This window comes from Sinocyclocheilus rhinocerous, unplaced genomic scaffold (genome assembly GCF_001515625.1).
Source record: "Sinocyclocheilus rhinocerous isolate Xijiao unplaced genomic scaffold, SAMN03320098_v1.1 scaffold442, whole genome shotgun sequence".
In the NCBI taxonomy this organism is placed as follows: domain Eukaryota; kingdom Metazoa; phylum Chordata; class Actinopteri; order Cypriniformes; family Cyprinidae; genus Sinocyclocheilus; species Sinocyclocheilus rhinocerous.
In genome coordinates this window covers 812,209-831,091 of record NW_015641030.1, presented here as the reverse complement: position 1 = coordinate 831,091, position 18,883 = coordinate 812,209, and the positions used below count along the sequence as shown (strand labels likewise).

At 35.4% G+C, this 18,883-nt stretch overlaps 2 protein-coding genes across 2 annotated transcripts in view; one reads left to right on the top strand and one right to left on the bottom strand.

The window, feature by feature from the left end:
- Positions 1–10,530, bottom strand: part of LOC107754209 (transient receptor potential cation channel subfamily A member 1-like) — a 76,801-nt gene extending 66,271 nt beyond the window's left edge. The window contains exon 1 of the mRNA XM_016570580.1: positions 10,472–10,530. The gene's annotated coding sequence lies outside the window, so the exon portion shown is untranslated. The remainder of the gene's footprint in view (positions 1–10,471) is intronic.
- Positions 10,531–12,453: 1,923 nt separating this feature from the next.
- LOC107754205 (potassium voltage-gated channel subfamily B member 2-like) overlaps positions 12,454–18,883 on the top strand; it is a 123,154-nt gene continuing 116,724 nt past the window's right edge. Inside the window, exons 1-2 of the mRNA XM_016570576.1 lie at positions 12,454–12,769; positions 13,858–14,555. Of these exons, the coding sequence (XP_016426062.1) occupies positions 13,974–14,555 (582 nt within the window). The 5' untranslated portion in view covers positions 12,454–12,769; positions 13,858–13,973. The remainder of the gene's footprint in view (positions 12,770–13,857; positions 14,556–18,883) is intronic.

Below are 18,883 nucleotides of genomic sequence, written 5' to 3'. Positions count from 1 at the left end.
CAAACCGGCCCACTTTGTTGTTTTTTTTGTTGTTTTTTACTGGCCTTTTCAGTGCCGCCTTTGCGCTTTCTATTATACATTTTTTATCTATTATTTTTTGCTCGCATATCTCCAACAATTACTTTTTTTGTTTTGAGCAAGGTTCTGCTGTCAGGGGAGTCAAAAGATAATTACGTCATCATTGCCAATTAACATAAGAAATGGAAAATAAGGGGCAATTGTGATTCTTTCTCTTATTCTTTAAGAAAATAGTATTTATTCTTGTAGAAAATAAGTGTTTATTCTTTAAGAAAATAAGGGACAGAATAAGGAACGTTCCAAATGCTGTCAGGGGAGTCAAAAGATAATTACGTCATCATTGCCAATTAACATAAGAAATGGAAAATAAGGGACAATTGTGATTCTTTATCTTATTCTTGTAGAAAATAGTGTTTATTCTTGTAGAAAATAAGTGTTTATTCTTTAAGAAAATAAGGGACAGAATAAGCGACGTTCCAAATATTTGTACTGTACCATAATGTAGGCCTAAGTCTGCCTGCAGTTAAAAAGTTCTCAGAAATAAATCACAATTGTTTTGCTTAACCTATTTATGAACAATTATTCTAAAAATAATTTTAAATGTCATACAAAAAATGTCATCGGCCTGAGTAAATTGTACCATTATAGAATTGTGACCTCACACGTGCAATTGAGGAGGTGAAACTGTGAAATTACAAATATGGAATTTGAGAATCTAACAACTGAAGGTCTATGAAACATCAGTCAATAAAGCATTTTTTTTTTTAAAACAATGGCACTTAAAGTTTTGATCTAAAATATTATTGCAACTATAGCCTTTGAATGAATGAAAATGCATATTTTTCAATTAAAGAAAACTTAAGAGAGTGTGGGCCACTTCTGGTGCTTGGATTTTTACTTCAGTAATGAGGTCCAAGTTTAAGAATAGCCAACGCAAGTAGTATTTATTTTATTTTATTTTAATTTGTTTTGTAATGCATTTTTTCCCCTGTCTATTTAACAGCATTAACTTACAATGAAAGACGTCTTCCCTCAGGTAGATTAAATGTTTTCCTGCCGTGCTGGATGTTGGGCTCATGATCAACAAGTTGTTTGCATTCGCCCAAACTAATTTTGTAAAATAAAAAAGCGGACGTTGAAGGGTGCAGTTAGCGCGAGTCCCGCTCGCTGTGAAGCGGGAGCAGCCGGCAGAGAATTCCGCTTGGTCTTAAAGCCTTCTTCAAACGCCTATGTTCACAAATAAAACAACGATTTGCGCAAAAAGAACGATTAGTTATCTATTTTAGTTATCAATTGAGAATTTGTTACTGATATGATCTGGTGAAAATAATAATATGGCCTGCGAGAAAATAAATAAAAAGAGTGGGGCTGCTATGAGTGCAGGCAGCCTAGGAACAGTTCAACCCAGTGGCATGACAACACCGGCCCTCGCGGCCAAAAAACATACCGGCCCACCGGGAATCCTCCCGGTGCTCCCAATTAGCCAATCCGGGCCTGACTTGAGACCACCGGAGTCTTTGCTGCCCTCCTTCTTCTTGACCTCCGCTTAAGCGTGGGAATCAATGAAGGATCCTGGGCTTGAATAGATGAAGGAGGTGTGGATGGGACGGTCCCTGCAGATGGACTCAGGTGATGGTGATTTACTTTACCCTCCTTCCGGAGCTGCAAATATCTGGAGAAGTTCCAGAAATCCAAAAACTTCACACTTTCCATCTCTCACTGCAGTAGGGGTTTATCCAGACAAAGATTAAAAATGTCCTTAAGGTCCATACCTTGAACGCCCAGCCTCTCCGCCCCAGTCCAGAATCTCTGGGCAAAGGCCTGTACCGCCATTCCCTTTTGGCGAAGCTTCTCCAGTCCTTGAAGCCCGGCTTGCTCTTCAGGGAATAGAGTCTTGTCCCTCGTGCTGCTGGATCAAGTAATGGCTTCAGTCTTCTGTCACAGGATGACTCGAGAAACAAAATGATCCAAGTGCAGCTTTTAATGATCCAAACATAATCCAGACAATAATCCAAAACAGGGAAAAACATGGCAAAAACACAAGATTATTCGAGGCATGAACACGTAACAGCAAAAGCAAGACTGAAGCCCCGAATGACACAAAACAACCAACATATATACACACCAGCAGGATCATCAAACTAACAAGACACAGCTGAAATTAATGAAAAAATGAGGATGCAGGGGATGATGGGAGCAGAGTGAGGGGAACCATGGGAAATGCAGTCCAGTTAAAACATAAACACAATGTCCAAAATGTCTCTGATGGCTCTTAAGGGCACTCCAGCAGACGACTGTGACAGAAGCACCCTCAAATGAAACATGACCAAAGAGCACCATTAGCTGACGCTATAATGATAGGATATTGGTGAAATAGATCTGTCAATTGCTCCAGTGCATATTTGAGTTTGCATAGTGTCAAAGGTTTCTATTTACAATATGTTTTTGCAGCGTTGAGCAATGTAGTCAATCAATCACAGACATATCTGTTGATTTCTTGAGAGCAATGACTAATCAGATGTGTTTACGTCAGACTCCACTCAGCTTTTGTGCGCTTCTTTCATTATAACAAAGTGTAGACATTCATTGTGTAGTTTAAAGAGCTTAATTGATTAAGAGAACTGTGTGAGATCGCTGTGAACTAAGATGAGTGACAGATTTTAAAGGTTTTAAAGGGAGCACTATTTGCGTGCTTTCTAGGCTAAATTATCCATTCATAATTTGAATAAACTGAAATTGGTTTCATTATGCTAAGAGGACCAGCAGCCACACGCTGCTGCAAATTAAGCTGCATATACAGTAAATCCGGGATTCACTTTCAAACTTGTGATTACTGTGACTGCACTGTGTGTATTACTAGAACAGAAGTGTATGTTAGGCTAAATTTGAAACGATCTTGTCTCTCTTATCTGATTAACTGTAATGCAGCAAAATATCTAATGTTAATTTATACAGTGACTCAACTTACAGTATGTAGAAGTTGTTCAGGACACCTAAACCCAATGGTAAACCACTTACTTCAGATATGATGCACACCAGTTTAAAAAAGCACCACACCATCATGTTCTCACATTCAAGGCAATACAACATCTAATCACCGAATCTAATCACCTTACTGGCAAAATGTTCACTTCAAGAATGAAAATAAGAGTGTTGATGAGTTTTGCTATAAAAACAGCACAAATGGAAACAGCGGTCTATATTATTATACCTCTCTATATGACGCATAGACTTTATTCAGCCCACAGAAAGACAAATGTATTATTGCAAAATGTCTATACTCTTCCAGCCAACGCCGAAGTCATTATGTACATTAACCACATTCTCGTGCAATGTGCGACCACCTTTGAACCTATTCTTCAATATCTTGCAACCAACGTTTTGATTCTCTTAATATTCAGCCTTTATAAATGAACAATGTGGAGTACATGTCAAAACAAATAATTCTTTCTCAAGAGGAGAAATAAAATGTCAATCATCAAACTGCCAGCAGCGAATGAAAGTTTGGGGTGGCAGTCAGATGTCAGGGTTGTCATATGCCACACCCCTTTGGCTCAGAGAGGAATCAAGCGAAACAAGAATGTCTGTAACTGTGTTTTCAGAGTAACAGGTGATCATGATCTGCCAGTAAATGGACAAATAACAGTATAAAATGGTAACAATAAAAAAGCTAATTGCAACATTTTATTGCAATTTTATTGCGAATTGAAGCTTATATCTCACAATTCTGAGTTTATACCTCACAATTCCGATTTAAAGAATTGTAAAAAAAAATAATAATAATAATAAACAAAAAAAAGTCGCAATTCATTGAAACAAGCTTGTTTCTGCCAAGGAATAATAAAAAAAAAAGGTAACCGCAACTTTTAATTGTGACTTTTATTGAGTTTACATTGCAATTGCAAGCTAACATCTTGCAATTCTAACTTTTTTTCTGAGAATTGTGTTTTGTTTTTTTGCAATTTTTGCAATTTGAGTTTATATCTTACAACAAGTAGATGTGAGAAGAAAAGTCGCAATTGTTTTTTTTGTTTTTTTGATTCTCTGGCGACAGTAAGCTTTCATAGATTTCATAGATTGTTTCTGCCAAGGAATAAAAAAAAAAAAAGTTATAGCAACATTCGTAATAAGACTTTTTTTGGTCCCTAAACTAAAGTGTTACCAGACTTTTTCTCAGAATTGTGAGAAAAATGTCTGAAACTGTGAAATATATACTTAAAACTGTGAGATAAAAAGTCAAATGTATCCTTTATTTTTAATTCTGTGACAGAAATAAGCTTCTATAGAAATAAGCTTCTATGGCAAACATGTCTTTTTCCCATTATCTTTTATTTAGACACTTGAGATGTTAAGCATGGCATTCTGTATTCTCTTTAATTAATTAAATTTTAGTTTTTAATCTCAAGATTACAAAATCAGTGTTATTTATTATCTATCCACACCAATGTGCAAGTAGCTGCACATTTAAAAATAAAAGTAATATATTTGCTTTATTATTTCATGTCAAAGAGCCAAACAACATTTTACCCTTTTGCAGGAACACTCATTTTGTTTATGTAATGTTTGATTACATAATTTGTGTAACACTGTGGATTTTGTCCACACTAGAACTGATAAAAAAGTGTACTTTTTGTTACAAAGTCTTAGAAAATGTGTTTTTAAAACAATTTTGTTCAATGTTTTAGCTTTTAAAAATGACCTCTAAAAAGTTTAACTTGTTCAGTACTTCATACTGAGGTCCTGATACTAACTATATATATAATTAAAATTCATATTTGGCTTCCAGTGAATTTCCATTCTCTTTTATAGTTAACCTTCAGCCCTTTTCATGTACAGTTTCAGAAACAACCCATTTTCAGAGACATCATTACACAACCTTAATTCTAAGTCTAATTAGGGGAGTCTAATTTCTTTATAATATAAAGAAAAATGCTTATTTCATACTTAAAAATAGCACTTGCTGTTATATAATAATTACAGTCATTCATTGAGGTGCAGCTGAGAAGATAACAGTCTAACACAGATGCAAAATGCAGTGGATCATGTATTTGAGGAGGGCTGTTAGTATTCACAGAAAGTTTGTGTGGGCACATCCATGTGAGAATCTATCTGTGTGTGGGCCTCGCTTTGCCTGTGTGTATGTGTGTGCACGTGTGAGTGTGTATGATTGCTGAGGACTCTTGAGAAAGAGAGAAAGATAGCGAGTGATGGCGCTATGTGTGGTCTTGTTACTACAAATGTGAAACAAGTGTTTGAATATGCTGGTTGAGCACACCTGTCTAGTTCAGCGTTTGACAAATCACCTCCATAAGTTTGTTGCTACAGTAATTATAATGTGAAGCAGGTCCATATTGCCCATCGATTTTGCTATCAGCATTTGTTACATAACATCTGTGCAGATACAAATAAACAGGGTAACACCGAAAAAGTAATTAAAACGAGTTGCTTGCCATTTGACCAGAAGTATTTTTAAAATGCATTTATTTATTTTTCATTTAACATAGTACAGTATGTGATTTAAATCACAATATATAAAATGAATAGCTTCGGCCCTGGCTTTAGTCTAAACAAGTAGCTACATAATAAACCATTTCAATTTTAATTGTGTGAAAACTATTTATATCATTTTTCAAAATTATAACTCTCCCAAAATTGTCTTCATTTCCGCCACACCAAGCAATTTTGCCCCCAATAAAGTTAAGTAAGTTAGTGTACTTGACTACAAAGTAGACAACAGTGTCAGTGAACAGCTTGAGAAGAAATATAAGACGTGATGAAGAAAACAAGAGAAACTAGAGAATTCAAAGTAAATATCATTGAACTTTCAAGCTTAACAAGACCAAAAAAAAAAAAAAGTTCAACTTTAGGAACCATCACATAATGCTACTACACACAGTGTATAATTTGAGTGGAGATTAGATAAAAAAGAATGTCTAGAATGTCTATTGTTTAACTTTTTGTTGGAAAAATTAAATTAAATAAGAAAATAAGTAAATAATTTGAGAATTGGTGGAAATGACACTGTTTTTATTACTTTTTAGAAGAAGAAAAAATTTCTAGAATGTCTGTTGGATTTTTGTTGGAGGAAAAAAATGAAATTAAATGAAATAAAACACAGTAAATAATTTGAGAAGTGGTGGAAATTATACTGTTTTATTACTTAACAAAGAAAAAGAAAGAAAAATGTCTTGTTGAACTTTTTGTTGGAAAAAAATGGAATGAAATTAAATAGAACAGTAAATATTTTTGAGAAGTTGTGAAAATGACACTGATTTAATTACTTTTTAGAGAAAAGAAAAATGTGTAGAACTGGACTTTTTGTTGGAAAATAAAATGAAATTACATAAAACTAAATAATTTGAGAAGTTGTGGAAATGACACTGGTGGAAATTACACTATTTTTATTACTTTTTAGAAAAAAAAAAAGAAAAAAAATTGAATTTTAAATGTCCGTTGGACTTTTTGTTGGAAAAATGAAATGAAATGAAACGAAATGAAACAGAGGTGGAAATGACACTGTGGTGGGAATTAAACTTTGTATTGCTTTTTAGAAAAAAAGTCTAGAATGTCTATTGATGGACTTTTTGTTGTAAAATAAAATAATTAAAATAGAATTATTTTCCTTTACAATAATAACTCTAGAACCTCATAGGGGCATTTATTTTCCCTGGTGTTAGGGCACAAAAATTTAAATCTGGAAACCTCATAGGGGCATTTATTTTCCCTGGGGTTAGGGCACAAAAATTTAAATCTGGAGAGCAAAAAAAAAAAAAAAACATCCAACTGAAGACATGTTCAAACCAGACAAGTGTTTCATTTCTGTTATCCAGAACTGAGATTTCTCTGTAAAATAATCTCCTCCAGTGCGGTGGCTTTCTTGAGTGTTGCTTCAGAGCCTAAAAATACACCAGCAAACAAATGGATGTGTGCCATTGCTTTTTTTCCTGTTGACATCAACCGTCTCTCCCCTCCTCCTGGCCTGCATGGCTGCTAGTCCAACGGCTGCTTCATTAATGCATTTCCTTCGCCTTGCGCTTCAGAAATCCATTAATCATTTAATTGAAAAGTACATCACTCCAGGTCTCTCACTTAATTTATAATGTCGCCTGACAGAAGCCCGTTCAGTTGACACCAAAAAACAGTGGCAGTATTTCCTACCTCAGCCATTCCTACCTCAGTGTAATTTCCAACAGGGCATCGATTTTCGTGTGATGTCACAAAGAATAAACCCATGGTCGCACAGATTCTATCATTGACCCTGTATTAGCCCACCTCTTTTATGGACACACACACACACAAAGCAATACAACCCAGAGCTGCTGCTTCTATTTTTAGCAAGGGGTCCTGCATCGATTGGGCGCTTATTAGTATAATTTAACTGAGCGGTCCCTCCCGCCTCTCCTTCCCACAGACGTTCACTTAAATTATAGCCTTCTGCCTCCCCCCCCGCTAACACTCGGCTCTCTGATAACTTAATGCCATGCACATAAACACAGAAGCTCGCTAGCATCAATTGTCTTGCGCAAACTCCCAAGCTAGCAGCACTGCAATGCTTCAACGGCACCTATATGGAACTATTAGCATTTCAGTTTATATGTTATGCTGTTTATTTTGGTCTCATAGAAACGGAGTATCCAGCGCTGTGTATATTTGGATGGAACAACTGGGTATTGGTGTGGGCAACTACCTGTTAAGCTAAATCTATTTCTTAAATCCCACCATAAACGCTCCCACTATAAACACCCACCCATGAACACACAAGCATACACATACCAACACTGGCATGCACACATGACACATGCATATGCATTTTATTTTAGGCGTCAAGTACGTACACTTTTACAGGCCCTCATGTTTGCTTTTGCACAAAATCAATCAGATATATTGATAGCATCATGCAATTCTAGCTCTGAGGCATACTGTAACCCTTTTGCTGTGCCAAAATGTTACTTGTGCATGATGCTAGGATTGGTGTTTCTATGGCAACTGCCTACACACACATGCCCACATGATACTGAGTATTAAACATGCATTACATTCCCAAAATGTTTTGTAGTCTTGGTAACGCCGAGTGCTTTGACAAAATGTTGGCGGAAAGTTTATAATTAAAGATGCAGAAGCTCAGTATCATTTAATCATTGTTCACAAGGGCCCAGAGTGCCTCTAGACAACAGAAAATCAGCCTGCCTTATTTACACTGGTAATACCGATGTCAACACATGGCACTATAGACACACTGAGCTTCAGGACTTTTCTGATGGACTGTGATACATTAATTACTGAAATAAATGAACTTTTCCACGACATTCTAATTTATTGAGATGCACCTGTACATATATATCCTTAATTATGAAACACTGGTTTAGTACAGGTAAGTTTTTGTACTAATTGTGCATGTTTTTTAAAGACAATTTGCTTTTGCAAGGATGGGAAAATTCTAGAAGTTTCTGTAACATTCTGTAATAGCCTATTCTGTAAGTAATATATAAATAAATATAAAATAAGTTGTCAACATATTTTTTTTTACTTTTTATGGCCAATGCTAATGTGATTTTCGTGTTCAGCATGTCGAAGAAATGTTAAAAATAAAAGCGAAACACACTTTTATAAAAGTTTAAGGTTGTAATTATTATAAATAATATTATGAATAATTATAATTACATTCTGTATTTTTTTTCTATATAAATTCTAATATAAATAAATCATTTAAAATAAAAACATCCCATTACTTTAAAAACAATTAAGAACATTTATTAAATTAATTAAATAAATCGTAATATACTATAAAAATTATAATTATATATGTACTGTATGTATGGTTCAGTTGAAGTGTATAATAAAATTTATTTTAATACATGTTTAATTTGACTTTTTTAATGTTGAGAAATACATACTATTTACAGAAACCGATATAAACTGGTCTCATTCTGTGGCTTTACAGGCATAAAAAGGGTGTCTTAACTACTATGTACTTACATCAAAAAAGAAGTACAATGTGTACAGTAACACTTTAGTATAGGGACCAATTCTCACTATTAACTAGTTGCTTATTAGCATGCCTATTAACATATTTGCTGTTTATTAGTACTTATAAAGCACATATTCTGCATGACCACATTCTACATCCCTAATCCCACCCAATACCTAAATATTGAGGCAAAAGTTGTAGTTAATGGTTTGTTAATACCAAGAATTGGACCTTAAAATAAAGTGTGACCCAATGTACTTATCATGTTCATATTGTATTGAGGTGGGATACGAGTAACGTTAGGGAAAGGTTTGGTGGTATGGGTAGGTTTAAGGGTGGGTTAAGGTGTAAGGGATGGGTCAACAGTGTAATTATAAATGTAATTACAGAAATTAATTGCAGATGTAATTACATGCAGGTATTTTTTTAAATGTAAGTACAATGTAAAAACAAGTACGTACACAATAAGTGCATTGTACCAAATGATTAATTTAAATGTAAGCACATAGTTAAGGCCACCAAATATAAAGTGGGACCAAAAAAGGTAATTATACTATAAATAAATTATTGTATGTAATAAGGAATCACAGGTTATCTAGGTCTTCATGAAATAATTAATAAAAAAAGAGTGTTACTGTAATGGTTAAGCATATAGGACGTTTTAATAAAAATATTAACCTGTATGAGCTGGTCCCAAACTGTGGTTAAGACAGACAGGCATAGCAGCAAGATGTTTACTTGTTAGGGAGCACTGATGTAGGTGGCTGACTAGCACATTTCTATTGAACTGCAGTGGCAATAGATTACAACTCCTTATTAAATTGTGTCTATTGCTTTGTCACTATTTCATTTATTTTTTCCACCTTGTTCTTCACCCTCACATTATGGCTCATAGCAGACTATGCACAGGAGTCAGAAAAATCAATGCAGATGTATTGATCATCCATCATTTGAGGCTAGAACATCAATCACACTCACCGCACTGTTTGGCTTCACAAAAATGCAGTGGTCAGAAAAAATTTCAAGCTACACATTTCTCTAACCATTTGGTGAGGTGTGTGACTTATTTTAAATAAATAGCAAATTATATGTTGTATTTATGAATAATATTATAAATGCTATTATTACTTTATGTATTTCTTTTTATAAACGAACAAAATATACTATAAATACATAATTGTAAATATAAATATCTGTATAATTATAAATATTTATGTTATAACATTTGGGTGAAAGGCATTTATCTAATGTACTAGAACACAGTGTGTGACTTTTTTTGCTTTGTGACTTGTTTTTTGATTTGTTAATCGTTTTTGGCCGTACTAGTCAAACATCTGAAAATAAATGTATACTGTATGTAAATGTCACCCTTTATTCCCTTTCAAGTATCATTCACAGACCAACGCCAGTGAGCCGCAGTATAATGTCTATTGAAATCAAACTAGGGCCCCTTTGATACTCATAGAATATATTTATAGCACGCACCATTTGTTCCTCAACCATTGTGTCTCCTGTAGTCCTGTGACACCTCATGCGTATGGATGGATGGTCTCCAAACTATTGCATCCTTTCATCTTTTTTTCCACTTGGCCCTGTTTGAAAGACAAAGCAGATGCAGTTTTAGAGGCTTAATTACTGTTATGGAGGGAACTTTAATAGCACAGACCCAGGCAGGTCATTCAACACCACCTGAAACTCAATACAGCTGCTTCATTTCTAATAATTGCTGTGACTACATATCCTCACATTTTGTTATACATTTTAAATCACACTTCATGCCGTATACATGGCTCCCCAAGGCAAATGGAATAAAAACAAGGACTCACTGCCACCACTGCATAGCAAAGTGTTTTCTTATACTCTGTAAAATATCTGCTACAGTAGTAATGCAGTACATATATGGCTTAGTGCCAAGATACATATGACGTATTGACTGCTGCCACTCATAAAAAAGTCAATATATAGTATATCTTGTTGGCACTGGCTTCAGTACAGCTGACACTGTTGGTGTCCATTTAAGCCTACTTTACGACACTGAGGTTTCAAGTCACACCTGGTGATTATCAGTATAGATGTATTCATTATTATCTGTCTTTCTCGGTCTAGCATGTAAAAATGTATGTTATTTAAGACAATGTACTCTAGCATTCTCTATGATGTTAAGACTACAGAGATATTAAATTTTGTAAAATAAAAGAATATGACATTTTAAAAATATACATTTTATAAATATTACAAATATTATGATTTTAATGGAAACATAATACAGTAAAATACAGTACAACAGTAAAAACCTGTTAAATTGTTAACTGTCAATCACCTTATGCAGTACAAAAAATGAGATTATATTTTAAAACTGTCATTGTCATTTTAAAATGTAATTTTACTGTAAAATATTCTAATATTTTTAGAAGTAAAAGTTTGAATTACCTTATAAAGAATTTCTCCATTAATAACAATTAATATAATATAAAAGGCAATTTGTGTTTGTACTTTTAGTGTAAACTTGTTAAAAAATAGTATTTTTTAAGTAAAAAAGTATTAATCACCTTAAGGAAAGAGGCATTCCCTGTGCAAACCATCATATTTGTTTACATATTATTTATATATTTTCATATATATAATTTGAATAATATTATAAATTATTATAATTAAATACATATAAAATAAATAAATATAAAAGTATTAATATGTTATGTTAAATTATATAATATATATATATATATATATATTATACATTACATTTATATTGTTATGTTAAATTATTATAATTATGTATTAGAGTTATATTATGTGAAATTATTATATATTTCAAAGAATATTATACACACACGCACACATACTGTATATATATAATAATGTTTAAAAAGTAAATAATAAGTTGTTGATTGATGAGAAATGCAAACAGAAGCATGTACAGCAGTATATTGCATTTGGTGTATAATCCAGTAAATATTATCATAGCTGACCGTTTTTATTTATTTACATTTAGTTATTTTATAGTATGGTCAATATTTTTTTATTTTAATACAGATTTTGTTTTTGTGTATGTAATATAATTTTAAGATTATTTTCACTCCAGCAAGGGACAGACATTTTACAGGTAATCAATATTGATTTATTATTTTTATTCTATGCCTCTTCATGTCCATAAACTTGGATAATAACTACAAAAACACAATAAGGCTGTTTTATGGTGCTATCTTAAGCCTAAAGGTGGCAAAACTGATATCCCACCTTGCATGCTTGTGGTGGACCATTGAACTCTTGAGAGAGAGGGAGAAAGAGAAAGAGAGAGAGAGTTCCTGCTGAAGTTGATCTGCTGCTGCCCTTGCTGATGTACAGACCAATCCAATTAGGTTTCACCTCTAGGCTGTGATGCAGCTCGTGCTTCAGACGATCCATTCCGTCCACACGCGCGCGCACACACACATAGACACACACACGCGCGCACAGTGTCACTCTGCAGCTCCACACACACTGCGCGCACCCTCCGCTTTTACGCGTCCGACATCTGCAGACATCCCGACTCACCATATCAAGCCATCGATGGAGGCAGCGCTCTTAGCGAGACAAGGGGAGCTCTTTTAGTCACAGAGATTTCCCGGTGTTCTGTGAGATCTCCTCACCCTTTTCATGATGAACAAAATGTGGAACACATGTCCGGTCATAACTGAAGCCTCCGTTGAGAGCTAGGAATCTTAAAGGAAACCCGCAGGCGTCTTTTCTCCCGTTTGCGCACACAGCGGTTTGTATATGCAAACGGCGGTTCACTTCAGGAAGGTAAGAAATATAGTTTGTTGCATTGTTTGAGTGGAACAGCTGAGATGAAGTGAAAGGAGATTTGTTTTCCATTTTGTCATAGCAAGGCTACAAAGTTAAAGGCAATCTCTTGTCAATGCAACGCATACAGTAGAACGGTTTTGATAGGCGCTAATGCGTTTGACAGCTCTTAATGTGAGAAACACGGTGGTACAGATGGACACAAGTTGTAAACGTTGATATTTTTGGGAATATATCTTACTTTATTGCTTTGGTATATTGACTTCTAAAAGAAAATCAGATAACGTAATGATTATGGATGATTATGAAAGAGAAAGAGACTGTTTGGGTCACTGAAACTGTTGCATCTTTGCAGTTTTCTGTCTTTTGTTCAAGCACATGTACAATTAGTACCAAATACAAATGATCTGTAACCTTTTAATGTAAAATATTTCTAAATTAACTAGTTTTATTAGTCTTTTTTTCAGTATAACAGAGTACAATATCACACCAATGATTGTCAGTTTTAAGGGATCAGAATTTTTTTTTAATATTGCAGTTTTAGTGCAGTTAATGCCAGAAAATGCATTTTGCGCATAAAATAAAATAAAGAGGTTCTGAAACTGCTGCTTTTTTATTTGTTTAAGAAAGAAAAAGGAGATCTGCATGTTCTGACATCCATTATATCCGCTCACATATTGGCTTACATTAGACTCCTGAACGTAACCTTGAAATGATAGAAGGCCAATGATGAATATTGAATGTGACAACGAGATAATGCTTGTGTTATTTACTAATTCTATTTAGTTTAAACAAGATGTGCCACTATTCTCTTAGCTTAGGCTTTGGTGAAGTATACCGGAGCTTAAGTTTCTTCTTTACATACAGGGCACGCCTGGTTGGTGATATGTAAATCGCATCTAATGCTGGCATTTAGTTCTGCTTTCAGATGTACTTTGCAAAACAATTACAGTACAATCTGACATATTCCTAATGGATCTCAAAGGAGGGACATTTCCTAAATAATTATGAGCTGGAATAGTTTCCACTGCATGGAAAAAAATGTAATTTTCAAGTTGGAAACAACAGGTGTCTGTCTTTCTTCACAGCCATGGAGGGACTCGTCTAAGAAGACCCAACATAGTCGTCTTTGTCCAGTTATCTTCTGGTTGATTTGCATCTTTACACCTCTTCCTGGCAAGAGCCGCCCGTCTCCTTGCACACAATGGCAGAGAAGACCGGACTTGGGGTTCCAAAACCTGGAGGAAGATCTGCGGCTTCGCTTACACCTGAGCCTATCGAGATCATCCGGACAAAGGCCCGCTCCAGAAGGGTCCGTCTCAACGTTGGGGGCCTCAACCATGAGGTCTTATGGCGGACCTTGGACCGGCTTCCCAGAACCAGATTAGGCAAGCTCAGAGACTGTAACACCCACGAGTCTCTAATCGAGGTCTGTGACGACTACTGCCTGAACGAGAACGAGTACTTCTTTGACAGACACCCTGGTGCGTTCACGTCCATCTTGAATTTTTACAGAACTGGAAAGCTGCACATGATGGAGGAAATGTGCGCTCTGTCTTTTGGGCAAGAGCTTGATTACTGGGGCATTGATGAAATCTACCTGGAGTCGTGCTGCCAGGCTCGCTACCATCAGAAGAAAGAGCAGATGAACGAGGAGCTGAGGAGAGAGGCAGAGACTCTGAGAGAGAGGGAAGGAGAGGGGGAATTTGATAACACCTGCTGCTCAGACAAGAGGAAGAAACTTTGGGATCTTTTGGAGAAGCCAGGTTCCTCAGTTGCTGCTAAGGTAAGGTGCCGTGGTACACAACGTGACAGTCTGGGCCTCCAGTTCGCCAATAACCAAAATTATCATGTAACAACACAAGCTCTTCCTTATTAACGATGAGGTGCAGTTCAACTTCAGTGTGTGTTCTGTTTCATCAGTACATTTGGTTGATTCAGAGTAGCTCTGTTCCCAAACCTAGTAAGCTACAGGTTGCGTGCTTCTAAAACAGCATCCTAACCATTATAAATTACCAATTTGGAACGCTCTACATTGGTTTACTGCACAAGAAATTCAGCTATACTGTAGAGTTTGATGTTAGCATGTTGCTAAGCTAAAAGCACAATAATCTTTCTGTTTTGTTCTGTTCCCAAACCTAGTAGCTTTTTTGTTCACTAGACAGCTGCCTTCTAAGAATGGAACCTCATTAGTGACCAGAACTTCATAGGCAGGTTTGAACAGGAGACTATTTTGACACTAGAATATTTGACGTTAGCATGTTGCTAAGCTAAACGCGCAATAAAGGTGTGAAATCCAGTCATTTCAATAGTACTGCATTCGATTAGGAATTTCGCATAAGGGTGGAAGATTTCCTTACAGATTTAGCAATGGGATTAACTGCACTGACCAACAGTAAACTGCTTGGTTTGAATGTATTTTTTGTGTGAGCTGTGTCTAATTGCAATCGACAATGGACCATTTTACCTGGGAAATTTCACTAAAATTTCGTTAATGTGATTGCACCTTAATAAGCATAAAATATAGCACATAATAAATTATTTGGTAAAATATTCTGTTTTTATTTACAGTTAAAAAAAAAGTTAAAAAATTTTTAAACAAAAACTTTTTTTTAAAATAAAAAATAACAATCCTGTTAATGAGAGAGACAGCAAAAAATTTGTCTTCCAAACAATGGGCCTCATTCATGAAACATTCGTAAATATATGAGTAAATTCTAAATAATTTACACGTAAAACGGACCTTCTTGAAAACTCTCCTCCGGATTCACAAATACTTCGTAAAGGTCAGATTTGATAGTTAAATGTGTGTGTCAATGAATTCCAATCATTCGTAAATAGGGAGCGCATGCACGCTCATTCACAATTAGCATATTTTTATAGTATTTTATATTTTTTGTTGCTTGAGAGAGCTTTGGAGGCACTGCATTTTTCTGGAGTGACGCGTCGTTTGCTATGATTTGGAATATTCATGGCAGTAACATGTTAAGAGTATCTTATTTTGAAGAATATTACTGAATATAAAAATGCAGTAACCAGCAATATTAACTTCTCCATTGTTGTGTTGTACAAGTATGATCATGGTTGGTCAATGTAATGTTTGTCCCGTCCCTCCTCCACTGTGATTGGACGGCTGTGTAAAAAGGGACAGTGACGAGCTCTGCGTTTTACCCATAGACTGTTTTACCCAAAGTTAAAGAGTATAAAACGAAAAAAGACAGGGCAAATGAACTCGTTAAATATCATTCTAATATAGTTCATAAAAATGCAGTGTCATCAGTTTGTCTAAAAGAATACAGAACGTTTGAATGTTTTAATGCAACATTTACACATGGTAGGGAGCAGGTGTAAATTTATTTCGTACCAACTAACATTTTCAAAATACGAACATTTTCATGAATCCGAACATTTACGTCAGAGCGACTTTCCGAATGATTTACACAAAAAAATCGTTCTGCTCGTGTTTCATGAATGAGGCCCAATGTCTTTACCCAAATACACTTTGATAAACCTCTGGTAATGATGTTTTGAGGAAGATTGTGTATTGTTTTTAAATTATACGTTCATTATACATTTGTATATGTATATATGCACATTATTTTTATATGTGCATATATGTGTTTATTTTTCTCACTTTGTCTGCCATCTTAGATATTGGAGTTACAATAAATGCAGTGCATTCTGGGATTGCCTTCATCAAGAAGGTCAAACGCTATGCTTTTGGTTACAATTGTGCAACAACAGCGCCTTACTTAAATGGTCTCACTAAGTTTTGGAACAGAGCACTTGTATCTGAATATTATTATTATATTGCTCCAGTGGTAACAGAAAGATCTAAATTGATCATATTTATGCCTACTATAAAAATGCTGTGCAAACATGTTGTTTTGCAAATTGGGTGTAATACTAATTTCAGTAGCAGGGAAATAACTTTTTTTGTAAGTGTAATAAGTACAGTGGGTGCAAAAAATGTGTTAAGTTTTGATGCTGCGAAGGTTTTCGTCTGTGGTGGAAGAGCTTGTTTTGCCGTTACGGATCACAGACAGTTGGCAGTTAGCTGTCGTATGCAATGTGCGCAAGAGCAGCTCTGCTCGTTGAGTCAGAGTGACTATGTATGTCACATTAAAACTTATGAACATAATCATACATAAAATGCATGGTATTTAGTGTTTGCTGAATTTTTGAATGCTGTTGTTTGTATATGTAAGAAGGCCATGTTCCTTTCATCTCACACAATGCTACATCTATCCGATTACATTCATTTGATCATTCATTGTACTTGCTCACAATGCAGAGAGAACCATTGGTTGTATGTCCCGTGTAGCTTCTAATGTGTGCCTGTATCTATGGGCGTACATTGCACTCTAAGTCATCCATTGGCTGGGGGGAACGCAGATGAAATTTAATCACTGATCATTTACGAGGAGTATCCAGCATAGAGCTCAGCGCAGATAAGGATTATATTTCACATCTGAGATAGAGTATCATAAAAACATCCCCTTAAAGTATGACAAAACTACATGGATGTGAGACATATTGGAAATATAGAGTTGTTAGCTTAACCATTTTGGACGTCCTACAGTGTGTGTTGTTTTTATCACAAATGCAGTGTCATCTGTTTTGTTGGACATTTCCTCCACCTATATGGGAATCATGGCTGATTCAATTTCAGCCTGCCTCCACCCACTTAATTTATGATACAGGCTCATGATGGAAAGAGCAGGAAGATTGTGGTAATATAGAAGGCATCGGCAGTTTCCTGCACTGGGTGTGGATTTTAAGAGCTCTGACACTCACTGTGGTCTGGGAACACTGTGGTAATGCCTTGATTTTCCTCACAGGCAAGTGAGGGAGAGTCATTTGTGTTTGTCAGTGCTCTGTTAAGGCTTTCTAAACAGCATGCAAAGGCACAAAGAGGAAATTACATGCGTGGAGTGTATAGTGTGCGCGTGTGTGTTCCCAAATGTACGAATATCAGCTTGCTCATAGATCTTTGCCTTTGAGCCTCATGCAGTTTGAATGAGGGAAGCCTCTTTATATTCACAGGAAATCCCTCATATCAAAATATGTGCATGGTGTGTGGAGAAACCAATTTAAAGCTGGAGAATGTCATTTTTGTGTCACCAAACAGGGGTGCGTTTCCCAAAATCATTGTTAGCTAACTATGGTCGTAAGTTCCATTGAACAAGATTGGAACTTGCGACCATAGTTGCTTTTGGGAAACACGCCCCAGAATGATTGTGGCAAACATTGGGGAAATTTAATTAATTAAATTTATTTTCAGTCAGTTTGTCTTTTCAGTATACTGTAATTTAGATGTGTTAGTTGTAATTATACTGGTACTTATTTTGCAGTTTAGTGTTAGTATTTTAGGGCTGCCAAAGTTAATGTGCTAACTGGTAGAATTTTAAAATGTTACATTTCTCAGTCTAGTGTTATCGTTATTTAGTGGTATTTTCATGTTTAATGCGTTCAAGTACAATGTATCAAAAGATAAAAATAACCACATTAAAATTAATTTGTAAAAATGTTCATTTTTAGCAATTTTTGCATTTTTGCGATCCTGAAAATGTACTGTATTTGTTTCCCAGTTATGTTTAGTTATTATTTTTTATTTATGGTTTTTAATTTTATGTCAGTTACTTGTAAACCTTTAATGGCAGACATGCTGTGAGCTACGAGCTTGTTAAAGGGGTCATATGATGCTATTTTAAAGATCATTATTTTGTGTATTTGGTGTAACAGAATATGTTGACATGCTTTAATGTTCAAAAAAACACATTATTTTTCAAATACTGTACATTATTGTAGGTCCTCTATGCCCCGCCTCTCTCAAACGCTTCGTTTTCTACAAAGCCCCCTCCTTTGACAAGCGCAGTCTGCTCTGATTGGCCAGCTGACCCAGTGCATTCTGATTGGCCGAACACCACAAGCACTCGTCGGAAATGTAACGCCCCTTACCATAATCACGAGCTTCATCTTTCAAAATAAATGTAAAGACAGAGCCCTAAAGGGGAACAGAGTAGCGTGACAGACACAGTGATGAAGCTGGTATGCGTTTGCAGTACACAAGCCACGGTTAAGACAGCTGACTCCACTGTGATGTGACACTGT